At 43.7% G+C, this 20,257-nt stretch overlaps 2 protein-coding genes across 2 annotated transcripts in view; both read left to right on the top strand.

Annotated features, from left to right (window-relative positions):
- Positions 1 to 2,778, top strand: part of EPC2 (enhancer of polycomb homolog 2) — an 81,294-nt gene extending 78,516 nt beyond the window's left edge. Inside the window, exons 13-14 of the mRNA XM_048484752.1 lie at positions 617 to 950; positions 1,525 to 2,778. Of these exons, the coding sequence (XP_048340709.1) occupies positions 617 to 950; positions 1,525 to 1,597 (407 nt within the window). The 3' untranslated portion in view covers positions 1,598 to 2,778. The remainder of the gene's footprint in view (positions 1 to 616; positions 951 to 1,524) is intronic.
- A 13,909-nt stretch (positions 2,779 to 16,687) lies between these two features.
- Positions 16,688 to 20,257, top strand: part of KIF5C (kinesin family member 5C) — a 117,035-nt gene continuing 113,465 nt past the window's right edge. Inside the window, 1 exon segment of the mRNA XM_048483957.1 lies at positions 16,688 to 17,274. Coding sequence (XP_048339914.1) covers positions 17,149 to 17,274 — 126 coding nt within the window. The 5' untranslated portion in view covers positions 16,688 to 17,148.

The raw sequence follows: 20,257 nt of genomic DNA, 5'->3' as shown, positions 1-20,257 counted from the left end.
CTAGAAAAGTATGTGGCTGCTTCTGGACACTCATCATTTCTCTTGCTACTTTTTGCCCCATCTTCTCAAAGTGGTGGGGCATATGCAAGCTCTGACATGAAAGTGGTTTTCTGGATCTTGCCCTGAATTTTAGAAAGAAAAGTCATCCAGTTCTGTAGTAGTTAGCATTAGACTGGGACTAAGTAAATCTCATTTCAAATCCCCATTTTGCCATGAAACCTACTGGACCTCTCTGGATCAGTCACTGGTTTGTATCCTACAAAACACTTTGATGGAGGTCACAGAGAGAGATTTTTGTGCCTCTCTTTACCTCTACAGCCTGGTAAGCCCCTCTGAAATTTTGTTTCTGTTTGGTGAGTGGACTTCTATGAATAGGTTAGGGAGACAATTGGTAGACATTGCCACCTCTTTTTGACAGAAGTTTTATTCTGTTGTCAGCAACAGTTGGTAGAATACAAGCCAACATCTACTTCAGATTACATGCAAAAGGAGATAAAATGAGATAAATACTTAGTTCTAGATTAGTTCTACAGTGGTTTATGTTTTATTTTTTTGTAATATTTTCTATTGTTTAAATGTGCTTGAAATCTTAAGAAGTGTGTTTGTCTCTTAACAGCAACATCAAAAACTTTGTACTCCACCAACATGGCTCTGTCATCTAGCCCAGGGATCTCAACTGTACAGCTTGTAAGGACAGTTGGCCACACCACCACAAACCACTTAATCCCAGCATTGTGCACAAACAGTCCTCAGACGCTTCCTATGAACAATTCTTGTCTCACAAACGCCGTGCACCTCAACAATGTCAGTGTTGTTTCTCCGGTCAATGTACATATCAATACAAGGACTTCAGCACCATCGCCAACAGCCTTAAAACTTGCCACAGTTGCTGCCAGCATGGACAGAGTGCCAAAGGTGACTCCTAGTAGCGCCATCAGCAGCATAGCAAGGTGTGTACAGAGTAATAGAGGGCAGGATTTGAGTTGGGGCAGGGTACTTTTGTGGTAAGAAAAAAATTTAAATGCTGTGCCCATAGAATGGAACAGCTGTGTTCAAAAGATAAATTCTGCAGTCTATATGAAACATTTAAAATGAGTGTATTTTCTTAATTTGATTATTCTTTTTAAAACATTTTTTAGAAACTTGTATGCCTAGTTCAGGGGTAGGGAACCTGCGGCTCTCCAGATGTTCAGGAACTACAATTCCCATCAGCCCCTACCAGCATGGCCAATTGGCCATGCTAACAGAGGCTGATGGGAATTGTAGTTCCTGAACATCTGGAGAGCCGCAGGTTCCCTACCCCTGGCCTAGTTGATTCTAGGTTTTATGAGGCTTCGGGAAACAAATGATCAAGCTGCACCTTCTATCCACTGTTAATCTTGCTTAACCAACACATCTGACCTCTGATATTACAGTGGATGTTGCCTGCTCGTTTCAAACACCTTCCTAGTATGTCGATGGAAACCCAGACAGACGGAAGTACTGGCATTTCTGCATGTAACGGTTACTTGTTGTCTTTTTCAGAGAGAACCACGAACCAGAAAGATTGGGTTTAAATGGAATAGCAGAGACAACAGTCGCAATGGAAGTGACATAACCTCAAAGCAGTGGTTCGACCTGTGCTGATGGTGTAGTCATTTATATTCCAGCTGAATGCAAAACAGCACTCTGTGGATCACAGGGAATTAAAATGGACCTAAAATGGACTATCGTATCGTATAAAGTCGATATAATGTACATTTTGTAAAATTGGGAAAATCACTACCTTGTAAAATAGTTTATTTGTATCATCAATATTATTTCTGTTACTTGAATAGTAGATATTCATCATCATGCTTTTGCACTTGAATTTGCAACTGAATGGATTTAAAAATAATTCTTTAATGGGATCATGAGCATGAAATGGGATCCTGCATCACTTGTTTTAACTATTTATTTTGCCATGTTTACATTTTGTATCTTGTAAAAAATAAATCCAACTTTGTGTCTAAAAAAAGTTAAAAGATTCATAGCTAGGAAAAATTCTTGTAATTTTTTTCTAAAGGAAATGTAAAGTTTTCACTTGGTTCATTTTGTTTCACAATTTTAGATGGACTTTTTGGTAAATACTTTAGTGGCATTTCACTGTCAAATATGAAGTTCAAGGCAAAATAGTATTTTCTATTACTGTGCAGGGGAAAGGGATGGATCGATACATGCAAATTTAATGTAGTAACCCACTTTTCCATATATTTTGAATGTATATTTCTATTTATAATACCAGTTTATAAAAAATAATTACACAGAAAACCTGACTAGTAAAAATTATGCATCTAGCACATATTAAACTGTGCAGATATGAAGAAAATTTTCAACTGATTATATTTTATCTGAAGTCTGCATAATTTAACCGGCTTTTAACTGTAACACACCACATAAATGATATTTTACCAGGTATGTATTGCATTATATATCATTGCAATAATTATTGGATGTCTAGATATCGAGCCATCCCAGGTGGTGGGGGAGGGGGGAGGGTTGTGGCAGATTGTCTTTCAATTTTGGAGAGTTTTCCTGTGGCTACAAGGCAAGTAACGGGTTGGAAAAAGTCTGACTGTAAGCGTTGGACACCTTCGTAGTGTAGTGTTTTAGTGACTTTTTTTATACGGTTCTTGTAAATTAGATATGTGTAGTGGTGTTTCAGAATGTTTGTTTATGCACTAGTTCAGACAACTTTCCCTGTTACTTGTTCTTGATAAGTGAAAACTGCAGGGAAATAAAAATACATATCAAAACATGGGTACCTTGCATATGTGTTTATTTACAGTGCAGAAGACAGTTAGTGGTAAGATTCTAGTTGATAATACAGTTCTAATCATGTACCGCTGCAATTCTGTTTAGCATAAATAATACACACGCACAGATTTTGGAGGTCATATGACCTCCTGGGGCAGTAAATGCATCACACAGGCATCCAGGAACTGGGATGCCTGCAGTTCCCCAGGATCTCTGCATCCAGGAATTGGGGCCCCATATGTAATTCTCAGCAGCAGACAAAATACCTTGGGCGCATCACTGAACCAAGTAGTGCTAATCCAAGTTGGCTTCATGGACGACGTACAGGGGGAAAGCATGCAAGCAGCATACTTTTGTTAAATCAGGCTTTGGATCGTGCTTGGGAATGTTAGTTTGTCTTCATTTGTACTCTTATGTACAAATAATTCCTACCTCATTGCTGCAGTTTGCTTTTACAGAATAAAGAAAAATTTATTTGATTCTATAAGCGTTAAAAGAACCTTCAGTATTATTCTTTGCTCATTTTATCTACTGTAGTTTCTTTCTGAATTCTTATTTTAGAAGTGAGTTGTAGCACATTTGCAGCCCAATCCAGAGTGGGCTGGCAGGCAGGGATTCTGGCGCCAGCCCACCCCTTTCAAAGGGCTTTCCTGCAGCATGAGATGCCCAAAAGGAAAAAAAAGGCCTTCCAGAATCCCCCTTAGGGGGAAGCAGAGATGTGCCCCAGAAAATTTGACGTATCTCAGGCCCCTTCCGCACATGCAGAATAACACATTTTCAGCCCACTTTCACAATTGTTTTGCTATTCCACACATCTGCAGAGTGCATTGAAAGTGCATTCTGCATGTGCGGAAGGGGCCTCAGGTCGCCTTCACTGGTTCAAGGGAACTGAACAGTCAGTGGAAGCCGACCAATGTCAGCTCCACCCCCAGGAATGGCCTCGCCACGTCCCCACCTACGCTGATGCGGCTTGGGAGTGCCAACACAGAGCTGGGCGCTGCAGCCAGCTGTCCCAGGGCCGTACAGTGACCGGGAACCAGTGGATTTGCCCCTCTGCTGGGGTAAGCGCCCTGGCATTTCCACTAGCATAGGCTTGTGCTGCCTCCAGAGAGCGATTATCTCCCCCTCTCCCCCCCCCCCCATTGGGATGTCCAGGCAATAAGTAGAAGTCTGAGTTTGATTTCTTTTTAAATATTTTTATTTTTTTTAATCTACAGCAACTACAATGGTGGACCTGCCACCCTACATAAGAAAATGAGCAAGAAATACAGAGTTTCAACCTTTGTCTCCAAAAAATGACCAACAGCCCATACAGTGACATTTAATAGATAAAAGATCAGAATTAAAGAATTAAAAGAAAAAGAAAGCTAACTGTCTCTCCATCTTACCTTCACCCTATGATATTTCTAGAAAACTAATTTTCTTTTATACCAACTTTTCTAATTATTTTTCCCATGTTTATAAAGTTAGCCCCAATAATATCTTATTTGTACAAAACCAAAATGGGACCACCAACAATTATATATACTATCTATTTTTTCCTCAATCTAACTTACATGCCCCTATAATGTATCAAACCATTATCAGATTTGTTAAACATTTGTAATGAGGTCCCTTACAGTGCGATCCAGAACAGCCCATTGACTTCAATGGATTTCGAGTGGAGTAACTGCATTGCACTGTTAATCTTAACCCACTTTACCCATTTTAAATATCTGTCTTTTCTATCTAACCCTCCCACTCATCTTGATTCTCAAATTGGTCCCTTGGTGTTTATTACTGTCTACTCTGAAAGGTGATAGAATGAGAAATAGGTTGCACTTTCAGGTTGTCAAGTTCTTTTTTGTTATTTAACTTTCTTGCATCTTGGTCATCTATGATCTTCTGGTAAGCTCCATTGTAAGTAAAATCCAGTCCTATCAGCAATCTTTTTTTTTTTATTTCATTAGGTTCATGGTGTACCGTACTTTTATTTCCAGAGGTACACTGTGTGTATATATGCTGTCTTCATAGTATCTCTGCATTAACTATTAATATACATCTGATAAACTGAAATGCATTGGGTGCTTTGCATCTAGGCGATAAGAAAACAAAACAAGAGCGGGAGGACCTTCTCATGGGCAGCCAATGCGTGTTTTTATCTTCAGAAAATTTTTAAAATGTTGCAGAGAAGTAAGGATTAAAATTCCTTTTGCAGTATTTTCAACCCATGTTTTGTCCCTCATTGTAGTTTCTGAGAATGTAGTACTTTTTTAAAAGAAAATGTAAGTGGAAAGCCTAGGAATCTTCAAATGCACCACTGAACCTGAGTTTTTGGTCCACCAGACTTGTGAATTAATGTAAGATACTTCTCAAAAGTCTAGTAGAATGTACTAAAGAGCCTATAAGAGCAACCTTTCATGTAGTAAAATGTGTTCACATGGTGGAAAGCCATGCTTGTGATATAACAGCAGCAGAATCCAAGTGCTTTACACAATGGTTTTGTTTTATTCCATTTTATTTATTTGAAACATTTACCTCGTACTTTTTGACTCAAAGTGGTTAACAATCAACACCAGAGTGCAAGGAAAAATAATAGTCCAAATAACAAGATTTTTAAAATGCACAGATTACAAACACAGAATTTTTAAAAATGGACAGAAATAAGAACTGAAACATACAACATTTAAACACCCCACTTAATCTGTCGAAACAAGTTTGCCAAATGCATTCTGGAATAAAATTGCTGCCTTTAGAAAGATATATATGACAACCTGAAGATCTGGCCTTAGATTCTCTAAACAAGTTCCATGTGTGCTAGACAGTCGTTCTGCAGACCATATTTCCTCTTCTGTTAAAACTTCACCTTGCAGGAAGGCTAATTAAAATCATTTATCTTGTGCAAGCAGACATTTTAGGTGAGGGGTGAAGTATGCTCCATACCAGAGTAGTACATGGAAGTCAGACACAATATCTAAACCAATGAAATTGTTCAGTCGTGTCAAACTGGTGTTTGGCACAAATAATCAAGATATGCCTGCACTGTTGGTAAAAGCTAAGTCTGATCATGAAAATACAGGGACCCAACTGGTTTTCACATGACATTTGACTTGAAGGTGACCTTGTTATCTTAAGAGTATTGAACCTACTCAGAATTGGCATCTTTTCAAGATATATCAACTGCTTGGTGCCATATTGAAGATGGCAGGAAGTGGCTGTCTGGCACTGAAAGAAGCACCCCTATTTGCACAGGTTGAGCTGGGCAATAAGAAGTTTATAGTAGATGGTAATTTGGGAGTGCCTCTGGCCCCTACTGAGCCTATTTGAAAAGCAGGTTGGTGCTGTTAGAAGTGTTTCCTACCATCATCATTTGATTAGGAAACTTGCCCAACCACAATTCACAGTGGATCAGACTACCGTAATGCACTCTGTGTGGCTTGAGGTGAACTTGGAAAAATCAGTGCGAATCACTACAGCCTGTTACTGACCTGGTATGGATTGCTATGGTCCCGTTAGTCTTAAGTTGAAACAGTTGGTTTCCAATTATTTCTGAGCTCAGTTCACAATGCCAGTTCTTTCCATCTTGACCTAAGCCTTTCTTATTTAAAAGATTTACTCCCCATCTAGATCAGCACACTGTTAAGAACAGCTTCTCTTATCTGTGCCCTCTGCTTATACATGTTCATATTTCCTTTGCCAAAGTATGAACATTTTCTATTTTAGCCCCAGGCTTGTAGAACGTGATTCTGGAGGAAGTCTAGAGAATGCTCCACTGGTTGAGGTGTTGTATGGCTTTTTTATGCTCCATCAGTCTATCCTGTCTCAGACTCATTTGAAGTAATCCCATATAATTGGAACACAATGTAATTAAGGAAAGTGTTGTAAAGGACAAGATGTCATGGTTTGGCTATTAGCCTTTTGGATTGGAGCAAAAAAAATTTCCGATGTCAAATAGGGTGATGACTCATTATATAAATGTATTGATCAATAATAAGTAGTGTCTACAGATTAGCCTACAAAATTATTCTGCTCATTTTAATAGAAATATACAAGTTGGGGAACTGTAAGGACTTGTGGGGGCATCTCATGTCCCCTCCCCTACTAATTCTTTCCTTCCCTGAAAGCCACCATAGTGTCTTCCCTGTTCTTGGTTCTCTTCTTCCTACCTACCCCGGTCAACCTACTTGTATCTGCCGTTATATCTTCAGCTTCCCCTCCTTTCCTCATCCTGGCAGCCTCTTCAGAAGAAAACTGACCAAGTTGTGTAGCGCAGGCTACTGGGCCAGGCATAGTTGCTTGGAGGGTAAGCAGCAACATCTTGCACCTTGTATCCCCTTGCAAACAATATTTCATTTCCCCTTCCTCCCGAGAACCCCCACATCCTCACCTTTCCCTGCTTCCTTCCCTTCTCTCCATCCTCCAACTAGCTACTTTTCCCCCACCACCACCACCTTTCTCCACACTGGGGATCATTCTGTCCATTTTGTCCTCACAACCCCCTGTGAGGTAGGTGAGGCTGAGTGTGTGTGATGGCATGCGACCTAGTCTGCTTCCTTGGCCAAGTAGAGATTTGAATCTTCCTCTGCTAATTCCTAGTCTGAAACTGTAGAAAAGAGCAAGAGTCCAACAGGACCTTAAAGACTAACACATTTTCTGGCAGAGTATGCCAATCACAGATACTTGTGATTGAAGAAGTAACTCACAAAAGCTCATACCTTGCTAGAAATTTTGTTAGTCTTTAAAGTCGTTCTGGACTCTTGCTCTTTTCTATGGCCACAAAAGACTAACATGGCTACCCATCATACTCTGAAACTGTAACTGCTACACCACACTGACTTGTGAAGTGGCTGCTTTTGAACAGCAGCAAGCAGCTGTTCCTGGATGATTCATGCAAGTTACATGGCAGGAAGTTGGCTGGTGGCTGCTGCCAGGCCTAACCCTGACAAGTCCTCCATTAAAAATCAAAACAGCCTTTGACAGATAGAAACAAAGGTTTGAAAGCTGTGCTGTTATAGTTGCTTTATAGTTCTTGAAGCTACAGTTGCTGCTTCTATTATTTTCACCCTCAGCATTTAATATTTCAGATTTTTCTGCAAACTTCAGGCATTTTTGTCAAAAGAGCTGTCTTGTCTGTTTAAGGCTCCAGTCTCTGGACTGAAGTATCCACAGATTCGACAATATTGAGTAATAGATGTACTGAGATGATTAATTCACTTTGAGAGCAAGTGTGGTGTAATGGTTAAGAGCAGGTTGTGGACTGTAATCTGGAAAACCGGGTTTGTTTCCCCATTTCAACACATGAAGCCTGCTGGGTGACCTTGGGCAAGTCACAGTTCTCTCAGAATTCTCTCAGCACCACCTACCTCACAAGGTGTCTGTTGTGGGGAGAGGAAGGGAAAGGAGCCTGCAAGCTGCTTTGAGTCTCTTTATGATTGAGAAAAGCGGGGTTATAAATCCAAACTCCTCCTTCATGCAGCACTATGATCTGTGAAGTAAACAATTTCACATGCAGTTGTAGTGGGTTTTCCAAGTTGTATGGCCATGGTCTGGTAGATCTTGTTCCTAATGTTTCGCCTGCATCTGTGGCTGGCATCTTCAGAGGTGTATCATAGAGAAAAGTCTGTGAAGATGCCAGCCACAGATGCAGGTGAAACGTTAGGAACAAGATCTACCAGACCATGGCCATACAGCCCAGAAAACCCACCACAACCAGTTGAATCTGGTCGTGAAAGCCTTGGACAATACAATTTCACATGCTATCATATTCCTACACATCAGACACTTTGGGCAATGGAAGTGCAACACAGCCAATGTGTCTATGTTGATCCATGAGCTGATTACCTGCATGGTGGTTCTGCTGCATGATATACACATGGCAGAAAACCACAGCTAACTGCCAATCCTTAGCACTTACCGGTATGTGCCCACGAGAATGACCTGTGTGCAAACTGAATGTGCTTGCATGCAGGGATCTGCAGTGCCATCTTAAGCAGAGTTACACTCTTCCAAATCAATGGAAGTCCGTAGGCTTAGAACAGCATAATTCTGCTTAGGATGGCACTGCCAAGATGTGATCTAGGTAACAAACCAAAGGACCTTTACTCAGAATGAAGTCTCATTGCTTTCAGTTGGGCTTACTCCTAGGAAAATATTCTTGTATTTTCAATTGAATGGATTGTTTAGCAAAGATTCCTAACTTTGGACAGGGATTGGAATTGTATGTGAATATTTAACTCAGAACAGTACCCAGCAGCTGCCTAAGTTTTTATTGGAACAGGATATATACGTCAAGACAATAATCCTAAATACAGATTTATCATTTTTAAATTTCTTCCTAGAAGCATAGGCAGGAATATTGAATGGAATTCTCTTTCTCTAGAATGGTTCTCGTTCTGGAATTGGGCTTCTAGAGCTTGATCATTTTTCTCAACTGTAGCAAATAAAAAAGCTATCTTGGGTGTTTGATTTTACATAATGCTTTAAACTCCACACTTCCTTTTACTGTGGGCACGGTGTTCCCCCCCTCCCAACTTGGGTTTGCAGGTGGTCACCAGGTCCCGTTCACGCCAGCAGGGAACTGAGGATACTACCTCCCACACCCTCCCTCTGGCTCTCGAAACGGATCTCCGCACTCACTTGAACTCCATTCCGGATGCAGACTGGGTGGCTGGTACCCTCACCAAGTGGGGGGCCTTTGGTGGAGGGGGGACAAGGTTTACATCCTGGCAGGGCTCCGCGGCCGGGTCCCAGCAGGCTGCCACGATGCCAAATCACTGCCAGGAGGCAGTTCTGGTGGTCGTCCCTCCACAAAGATGTGGCTGACTACGTGGCCGATTGCCCTATCTGTGCTGCAGCTAAAAATGTGACGGGGAAACAGCCAGGCTTGTTACAGCCGCTCCCCAGCCCTGAGGCTTCGTGGCGCCACATCTCCATGGATTTTATTATGAACCTCCCAGTTAGTAGCGGGAAATCGGTCATTTGGGGGGTGGGTGGACCTTTTCTTGAAACAGACCCACTTCGTCCCCTGTCGGGGGCTCCCATTGGCTCAGAAGCTGGCCTGCCTGTTCCTGACCCATGTCTACTGCCTCCATAAGGCCCCCAGCAAAATCATCTCCAACTGGGGGCCACAATTCGTTTCCTGGTTCTGGCGTGTGTTCATGAAACTTTTGGGGGTGGAATTGGGACTTTCGTTGGCATACCACGCAGCAACAGACGGCCAGACTGAGCGGGTTAACAGCATTTTGGAGCAATACTTCTGCTGCTACGTGAATCAACACAACGATGATTGGGCTGCTCTACTCCCATTTGCAGAGTACGCGTATAACAACGCAGTTCACTCCAGCACCGGCCAAATCCTTTCAAGGTAATCTACGGCCATGACAATTCACCTTTCTCCCTGAAGGGGAAGCCCCCAGACGGCCCACCGGACCTACAGGAATGGATTGCTTCCCTGTGCGACACTTGGCACGCCGCACTGGACTCTTTGATTAAGGCCAAGGCTGACTACAACTGCTTCATGGACCGCAAACACTGCCCAGTGGATTACAAGGTGGGGAACCACACGTACCTGTCTACAAGGAACCTAAGGGGCCTGCCGGGGACCCGCAAGCTTGGGGCTTGTTTCATCGGACCTTTCCACGTCTCCCGTGTAATTAACCCAGTCTAAGTTGAACTCGAGCTCCCAAAAACGCTTTCCCGCATCCACCCGGTTTTCCACATTAGCCTCCTGAAAAAAGCTGCACCCTGTGACGCCTGGCACCTGGACGCCCTGCTGCCGGAAGTGCTCATAGTGAATGGAGAAATCCACCAGGAGGTTGCTGCCATTGTGGATTTGCGAATGCACAAAGGGACTTTACAGTACTTGGTCGAGTGGAAAAACCTTCCCCCTGGATACAACGAGTAGGTGGCCATCCAACATATCGCCGCCCCACACCTCCTCCAGGTGTTCCACCGAGCTTACCCTGACAAACTGGGTAGGAGGGGGGCTTAAGGGGAGTGGGGTGTCAGGACCAGGTCCCAATCACTGTACTTCCAGTAAGTTTCAGTTTCATTTTCCCCAAAAACTCCTGTTCCCGCCCACTGTACATCCTACATATACAGGAACTGAGGGCAAGAACCCTCAGTTTCAGCACCCTGTAGCTAGGGCGATACAATTCAATAAAGTTCGTTCCTTTTATTAAAGTTGACTTTGTTTGAGTGTGTTCAGCCTTACACCATACTTCCTGAATGATACAATTAAATGATTTGTATATGTAGGACAAACTGGGATGGGAAATCTGTAGGACAAACCTACCTAGGGAATGGGAAACAAGTTCCACTGAGTTCAAGGAGAGTATACATGAGTGGCTTCCTTAGGCTTCCTCCTGTTAATTGAGTCTTCTTCCAAGCAAGATATAATCACAATAGGCTCATCATGAGAAAATATGGTTCTTGCTTCTTGTCCTGGATTATGGTACAATTCACGTTTCAGGCTTTCAGGCAGTGGTGGGATTCAGCAGGTTCGCACCGCTTCGGCAGAACCGGTTGTTAAAATCATTTGTAAACAACCGGTTGTTAAATCATTTAGTCCCACCACTGCTTTCAGGCTCATGTATTTTAATGGACCATATTGTGTTTGAGATCACAGTTGTACAGAGGAGTCTGAAGCCTTGTATAAGAAAAAAGCATTTAAGAGGATTAGATTCAGAGGCTATTTCACAAAGGCAAGGTGACAGCTTCTTATGGTGCATTCATTTACCTAGTTAGAACGGTGAAGATATGCTATATAGGGCTTTGCATTGGCAACAGCAGTGCAATAGATTAGAAGTTGGTTTTGCATGTGGGAAACTTTCCATTCCCTACGGATCTGTCATGATAAGTAGGTGACCTTGGGGAAAATAACTGTGACTGTACCCAATCTTACAGAAGAGTAAAGAGTCAATAGACTGATCTTATCAGATCTCAAACTCAGCAGGGTTGACCCTGGCAAATATTTGGATGGAAGACCTCCAAGGAATACCATGATGTGGAGGTCGGCAACGGCAAACCCCTCTGAATGTCTCTTGCCCTGAAAACCCCACCAAGGAGTCACCATAACTTGATGGCAAAAAAAGAAGCTGATCTGAGATCCATGCCAGAGGCGTAGCAAGGGGGGAAAGCACCCGGTGCACCGGTGCGTCCTCTGCCCTGTCCCGCCCCGGAACACCCCCACCACGCCCTTGTCACACCCCCACAGGGGCGCCTGGCCGGTGCATTGTGCACCCCCCACCCGCTTAGACCTATGCCTCTGATCCATGCAGGAAGGATTGCATACAAATTAAATAAATGTAGGTATAATGCAGAGTAAAGGAACATCAACATCAAGCACAGGCTTATAACAGGACCAACAGAGGCCGTTTCTGCACGGGTGGAATATGGCGGCCTGGGGACGGCAAAAACGCCGTCCCCAGGCTGCCATTCGCACAGGGGGCGCAGCTGCTTCGCAGCCGCGCCGCCCTCGCACCGCCCGCCCGGTGCTGAGCCGGCGTTTTCAGAGTGCGCTGGGAAGCACACTTTTCTGAAAGCGCCGGCTGAAAGCCGCTGCCGTGTAAACGGCAGCAGCTTCCCGGCGCTTCCCTCCCCACTCCCTGCCTTCACTCACCTGCTCTCCGGCCGTCCGGCGCGTCGCCGGGGCCTGGAGACACGCCCCCCTGCTCTGTGACACGGAAGCAGGCATGCAGGGCAGGGGAGGCGTGTCCCCAGGCCCCAGTGACGCGCCGGAGGGCCGGAGAGCAGGTGAGTCGACCGGGCGATGGTGCCCAGCGGCGCCTTCTTCCCGGTTCTTTCTGGGCCCGTCCATGCGGACGGTCCCAGTGTAGTCGGGTCGGCGACAGAAACGCCGACCCAAGCCCTTCCGCCTCTGTGCGGAAAGGGCCAGAGTGAAGTATTAAAGTTGAAAAACATGACATTACAGCTATAACCCAAACAGCTCTCTTAAGGCAGCCGAGCCAGAAATACCAGAGGTACACTGGTCAGGAAGCACAATTTACAGAAAAGGACACTGCCACAAGAGAGTCTGCACCTCCCCAGCAGCAGCTGCATGCCCACAGGATGCAAAAGGAAAGATGGTAGGCTGAAGGTCATGTGCAAAAAAAGAGTTCACCACAGAATGATAAACTTATAGCAGTGTTACTGATACTGCCACATTATACAGGATGACCAATCTCAGGCAACAAATCTTTGAAACAGATTTCAGTGAAGTTAATAAGACGTTTTCCAAATAACACTGAAAATAACCATTGGGTATTGAAGCATAATAACAAAGATCTATGAAGTCTACAAAGTGTAAGGGACCATCTTTGAAAGAAATATGAACTCCAAAATTTCCATATGCATAGCTTTTATTTATGAAGTGCATACTTTTGTGGTGATGAATAATAAGCAAGCCCCCTACATATGGCTTGCATCTTTTAGCTTTTGAAATCAGCCCCTTTGGTTGTTTTAATTGGCAGAAAATAAATTTCTAGCTGTTTGCTATATTCTGTAAAGCTTGCTGGCTTTTCACAGATTGGAGATTGCAAGGCTTTCTGAGGTTGGGCAGTTGATCCAAGATTGATGTTTGATTCTGTACTTCTGTCTTTTTGTTAAAAAGACAAATTGGGTTGATCAGATGAAAAAGTAAAGGTTAAAAGGAGATCCAAGTAAATGAAAGAGATCAGTTAACATTAGCAAGCTTTTCAGAAACAGTGAGATGGTCCCAGTGGTGGGATCCAAACATTTTAATAACAGGTTCCAATGGTGGTGGGATTCAAACAGTGGCGCCGGCGCACACACACACCTCCAGTCCCTATTGGGCAGGGAGGTTGTTTTAGTAACCCCTTCTCGGCACTCAGAAAAAATTAGTAACCACTTCTACAGAAGGGGTGAGAACTGGTTGGATCCCACCTCTGGATGGTCCCCAGTTGGGGGAGAGAGGGGGTTAGGTTGTTTTATCGCCATCTGCTTATGTTTTAAATGGTTCCTGACAATTTTATTGCATAGTATTATGAGTTTTAAACTGTTTTAAATTATTATATTATGTTATTTTATCTCTGTTGTCTGCTGCCCTGAACCCTTCGGGGGAGGGTGGCCTATAAATTAGATGTAGAAAGAAAGAAAGGAAGGAAGGAAGGAAGGAAGGAAGGAAGGAAGGAAGGAAGGAAGGAAGGAAGGAAGGAAGGAAGGAAGGAAGGAAGGAAGGAAGGAAGGAAGGAAGGAAGAAAGAAAGAAAGAAAGAAAGAAAGAAAGAAAGAAAGAAAGAAAGAAAGAAAGAAAGAAAGAAAGAAAGAAAGAAAGAAAGAAAGAAAGAAAGAAAGAAAGAAAGAAAGAAAGAAAGAAAGAAGTGGTTTTTGGCAGAGAAGAGATACTGTAAAAAGTGGGCATCATCACCAAATTGCTGAATGATGCATTCTAAGGACACTTCTGAGAGTAAGTCCCAATGAATGACCTGGGACTTTCATTTGAGTATACCTACTTACCATTGATCTCTAAATTAATCCTACTAAATACATCTGTTCACTACCAAAACTTCAATACTAATAAAGAATAACAGGCAGTTTTTGTTTTGTGCACTCAGGTATATTTAAGAAAGCTGGAATATTGCTATGCAGTATGAAATAGCGAAACTGTATCTGGCTAACCATGAAAGTTCTTGTTAAAGAATAACTTCTAAAATTTGAATTATTGCCGGAGAAGGCCATTTAATGTATTTATCAGTGTACAATATAAAAAGCTGGGGTTACAATTTTCAGTGTACCTTTTGCTGCAGTAATGAGACAGGTGACTGCTGAACTAAAAACCTGTATCTGGACATGGATCCCTGCTCCCAGAAATTCTTTATGGTTTATTGTCTAGAAATACGTTAAGGCTGCAGAAAAGGGAAGAAATGAAGCTGGGATATAAAGAAGTATTTCTGCTAATATTTCAGAATAAATTGCTTATGATAATCCTAACAAAGCCTTCGCATGTTGAATGCTAAAGGCTTGAATCAACTGTTAAAAAGATTATAATCTATGGCTCTGCATATGCAGAATAATGCACTTTCAAACTGCTTTGAAGCTGTGCGGAATAGCAAAATCCACTTGCAAACAGTTGTGAAAGTGGTTTGAAAATGCATTATTCTGCGTGTGCGGAAGGGGCCTATGACTGTGTTTGTAGGAGATTCACAAGCAACCATCAGTTCATTATCATGCCTTTCATGCAGTCTCACATGGGGGACTGCTCAGGCTGGCTTCACAGAATTGACCAAAAGGCTTCTACAAGCTTTTGAGAGCTTAGAGCACTTTTCCTAGACCCCTCCAGAGCTGAGAGCAGGCTAGTTTCCTGTTTTCATTTTACCTCAGGTTTTTCTCTCTCTTCACAATGGCTTTGTTCAAGAAGTCTTCCAAATGTGGCACAAAGAAGGATGAGCACGAAGAATGCCTCTTCGGTCTTGGTGAGATTCATGTCTTGGATATGTGCCCCACTTGCTGCCTTCTCATTCTGAAGGCCAGGCATGAATGGGTTTCAAGGCTTACGTCTGCTCTGTGGGAAAAGTCTTTCATTTCAGTGGATATTCCCTGCATTAAGTCTTTTTAAAAAAACACCCTAGAGATAGTGATTTGGTTTTTACCGAACCTTATTGAGTTTTTTCCTCTTTTTTTAACTGAAAAAATAACCTAATTGAGCGTATTGTCAAAGGCTTTCATGACCGGATTCAATTGGTTCTGGTGGGTTTTCTGGGCTGTGTGGTCGTGGTATGGAGCATCTTGTTCCTAACGTTTCGCCTGCATCTGTGGCTGGCATTTTCAGAGGTGTATCACAGAGGGAAGTTTGTTACTGTGTTACTGAAATGTTAGTAACAAGATCCACCAGACCACGGCCACACAGCCTGGAAAACCCACCAGAACCAACCTTATTGAGTGTTTCTTTTTCTTATTTGACATAGCTGAACAGTCTGGAACCTGATGTTTAGCTTTATCAGCCTTCTTTTAACAGTTATTTCATTCTGTTGCTCTCCCCCTTTTCTCCCATTATAGTAAAAATAAATGTGTATGTGTAGTTTAAAAAATGCCATGAGCACAAAAAGTGAATTGGTAATATGAACATCAATGTATGACAGTAATATTTATTTATTTATTGGATTTAATACCCTGCTCTCCCTGACGTAGTCCGGGCTCACGGAGGCTAACATACATACTTATAGTAACATCATAAAAACCAATGAATAGCATAATGAATAATTAAAACATTCTGACGAACCACAGAACTTACTATATCTTTAAATATCTCTGTTCCCAGCGATGAACTGATTCCGTGCATTTGAATTACATAGTTACATATTTGGACTGCGTATATTTAGAATGGGCAACACTTTGTATTGAATGTTTTGAATCTTTGTTATATAGACCAATGAATAAGAATTTAAGTATATTATATAGACAATAAGAATATTGACTTAAGATCAGAATAAGCGTTAAAATACATAGTTGATGTGTTTATTTGGAGTGCACCTGAATTCATTGCCCTTTGAGGGCTGTGCGTTTTTGATACTACATAAATTAGCCTAAGCAGGGTGGGACAGCAGTGTCAGGCCTTCAGGACAAAGTAGACCATAGCACCTCTTCAGAGAAAATGAAGTCCACATTATGTATTCCAAACATAATAAAGTTCTAAACGTGGGGGAAATGCAGATGTAAACAGTATTATTCCTTCATTGCATTGACAGCTTTGGGTCGGTAAATACCTGGAGATTTTAGGGGCTCCTCACTCCCCCTGTCTTTTTTAAAAATGCTTTTTGCGCCCCTGTTCCCACCTCTGCAGTTTTCAGAACTACAACTCCCAGGATGCTTTAGAAAGGTCTCTCTCTTTCTCTCTCTCTCTTCACCACCGCCAGTGAGCTTTGGGAGGGGTTGATGTAACGCAGTGAAGTCACAAAGGGGGGGGGGGGGCGGACGAGTGAAGGTGGTTGCTGTCGGTGGGGCTGCAGGATGGCTGCTGCAGGAGAGCTGGCAAGCGGCGCTCGGGCGTAAAGACGCCCGCCCCAAGACTTGGTCCCCACAGCCCTATGCACTATATAGATATATATCTATATTTCTGCCCGCACACATTTTTGCACCTGCTTTCCCGAAGAAACAGAGCCGCGACCCTTGAGGTGTCCGGGGGCTGTTCTTGCTCTCCTCCTGCCTTTTTGCAGCTCGCCCACTTGGCGAACCGACGGGCGGGGAATGCCTCTTGGCCTCTGACCCGGCTTCCCTCTCGCTCCCTCGACCTGCCGCTTGGGGGGAAAATAAGCCAACATAGCGGGGCACATTCGTGCCGCGCCCGCCGCCTCGCCCAACCCAGCCCAGCCCAGCCCAGCCGCGCGCCTTTGGTCCGGCGGCGCCTCTCCTCTCCTAGCTTCGCACCCGCCGCGCCGAGATGGCCGACCCGGCCGAGTGCAGCATCAAAGTGATGTGCCGGTTCCGGCCCCTCAACGAAGCCGAAATCCTCCGCGGGGACAAATTCATCCCCAAATTCAAAGGGGAAGAGACGGTCGTGATCGGGGTAAGCCTCGTGCTTGGAGCAGGCGTGCGCGCGGGGGGGGGGGGGGTTGGTTCCTTGTTTCCTGGGTCCCAGGACGCCCCCCCATTACCTTGAATATTGGCACCCCTCCAAATCTCCCCCTGCACCCCCGTGCTGCAACGTCGCCGGGTGTCCGGGTGGGCCCCCTGCTCGGCCTTTGCGCCGTATTGTGCGCCCCCCCCCCCCCGCCCATTGTTTCCGACGCTTGGTTGTGTTGGTGGGCTCCTTTTTCACCTTGAGCTTCCAAATCCTTGGCCGAATCGAGACCGCTTCTGAGGGAAAGGAGAAAATCTCTCATCCTGCATGGGAAAAACGCCATGGGGGTCCATCCCGGTGTACTTAGGAGAAATTAGGAGATTGGGGTCCCAAAGGGGAATATTTCAATTATGAGACTGGGGTCCCAAAGGGGAAACTATCCGAGAGTCCATCTTTTAATCAAGATGGACGGGCTAGGCCACAGAACAGAATACTTTTATTCAATTATTTTTTTGACGGGGAGGCTTGCTATGGGGTGTCTGTTAAGTTTGCATGGATTTCTATAATGGCAGGTGGGAGGCTTTGCTGACGCTGGCCCTGGTCAAAGCTTGTTCTAGAAACTCAGGGATTCTTTGGCAGCCCCAGAGGCCAGCTGCTACACTTACAGTACAGTCCTAGAGTGAGTTAATCCAGTCTAAGCTTACTGAAATCAATAGGCATGGATGGCTCAGCGTTGCATTGTTAGAGACCCGTGTTACACGCCTGCAGTTGCAAAATGCAGCTGCGATTATTCAGCCAAGCGTTTTCTGTCCCCCTGCCCTGTGCCTCCCACTGCAGGGAGAAACCTGTCTTGTACAGTCCCGCTTGGCTGAGTTCCCTGTTTTTGTAGCTGCAGCAGAAGGCATTAGTGGGGAACTGAATGGAGTCCACTCAAATTGACTCTTCCCGCTGCCTCTCCCAGTTGCCGCTGCAGCCTCCCAGTCCTCAACATTGATCAAGCTGATGTCATCTGGATCACTGGGCATGCTCACTCTCTCCCTCCCTTGTGTATTGGATTGATTGACAGGTGGCAGGAGATTGCTGAAGTGGAGGAATTCCCCTCCCAATTATTTTCCTCTCCCTGCCCCCCAGATACCCAGTTTAGCCTGGAAGCCCATGCATTTTAGTAGCACTTGAGTTTAAAAGCTTTCCAAGCTGCAGTCTCTGCAGATGTGAGGAAGGAGGCATTTCTCTATTCCATACAGAGATGTTCTTGGGCTATCGGTTTTCTTGCTGCAGTGTGGGTAGAGAGCTCAGCTGTCAAATGCCGCCTTCTCTTAGGAAAAACTCCTCCCATCCTATTGGTCATTCCATGGGCAGCTTATCCAAGTTAGCCTTGACGGAGGGTTTTTGTTTTGTTTTCTTTAGCTATGCTTGGTTGGACTTCTACTATTTTGACTCCAGGTTCTGTGGGATTCTATTCTGAGCTTCCAGTGCAAGTTTATCAGTGAAAAGATAAGTGATGATAGACAAACTACTCTGAAAGATGGCTTGACTACTGACATTCCTTTGCTGTGTGCAGACTTAGGAGTGTTGGGTGCTTAGGACTCTCTCAGTCATGGGGATGCTTCTTAGTACTCTCTCAGTCTTGGGGAGTAGCACTCCTATTGAACCAAGTCAGTGCCTGAATAAACTGAGTGTACATCCCTAGGACATAATCAAGAACCCCTGGAAAACAAGTCAGTGTGGTAAACATTGCCTGGTGGGTAGAGAGAAATGAAAAGCACAGTATGGATGAAAATATTGGGTACACTGTAGGTGTTCCCTCTTCTCAGAGGGAGGGGGAGCTTCCTTAGTGATGGGCGATCCTTCCCATTGGTCAAGATGCTCCCTCCTTCCTAGTGAGAAGAGCAGATCCTTTAGTAATGTTTGTTTTGCTCCTTTTCGTTTAGGAACTCAAAATGACATTTTTAGTCTCATAGAAAACCTATGACATGGCTGAGGGAAGGTGACTTTTCTGGAACCATCTAACTTTGTAGCTAATTGGGCTTTTGTGCCTGGGCATTTGAACCTGTATTCCTTAAAAATGAATACTTTTCAGTCACTCTGCCCCACTGACCTTATGAAAAGGAGTATATTTTTCCTAAAGGGGGGATTGTCCCCCCTGGCTGTTGATTGATGACTGGTGGTCAGTTAAATGAGATCTTTAAGGTAAGCTTCTGTTTATTTGATTACAAATATAGGTGCTTTCAAAGAGAGATCAGTTTGTGAATTAACTTGGAAACTGACATTTCTCCTCACAGATTGAAGCTTCCAGGCTATTTGCCAGGAGAATGCATCTTGGTGGTACTGCCATATGTTCAACTGCACAAAACAAGTGACTTCAGCTTACTTATTTGCGTAGCATCTGACAGTATCCTAGATGTTTTATGAAGATAAAAACAAATTGGAACCTACCAAAATAGCTTCCATTCTTTAAAAAAAATGCTTGAGAGAAAGGGAGAGAGACATTGCACATAAAACTACCTGATTAAAATATTTTGGGGGTTTTATGATAAGTGCTTAGTTCAGGAAGGTGGCAGAAGCTTATAATTTCTGCATCATAAGTAGACCAACACATAGAGTTTCTTTCCATCTCTACTGTGGGGTGATTATGTATATGTAGCATTGGCATGTGATCTGTCTCCATGTTAGGAACCTGGAAAAGTGATATCGTCTTTCAGTGTACCATTCATGGCAGAATGATCTATTTATTTATTAGACCTTTATCCCGCCCTTTCCTGACTGGAGTCTGTTAGTCATTTATGTATTTTGAGTTAATTCCAATTTGATTATTGGGATAAGGACAGAGTGAGATTTTGTCTTTCCCTCAATGTAGTATTTCCGTTCAAGATGTTTTAGTGTGCCCTTGGAAAGAAGGGGCATAGAGGCATGTTGCTGTAGTGTACTGGATCCTGTATGGTAATAGAAAGAAGTCTGTAATCTGCCATACTGACTAGCATGTTTCAGG

The sequence above is a fragment of the Sphaerodactylus townsendi genome, linkage group LG02, assembly GCF_021028975.2.
Source record: "Sphaerodactylus townsendi isolate TG3544 linkage group LG02, MPM_Stown_v2.3, whole genome shotgun sequence".
Classification (NCBI taxonomy): domain Eukaryota; kingdom Metazoa; phylum Chordata; class Lepidosauria; order Squamata; family Sphaerodactylidae; genus Sphaerodactylus; species Sphaerodactylus townsendi.
The sequence above is the reverse complement of the archived record's forward strand: the minus strand, read 5'-3'. Positions and strand labels throughout refer to the sequence as shown.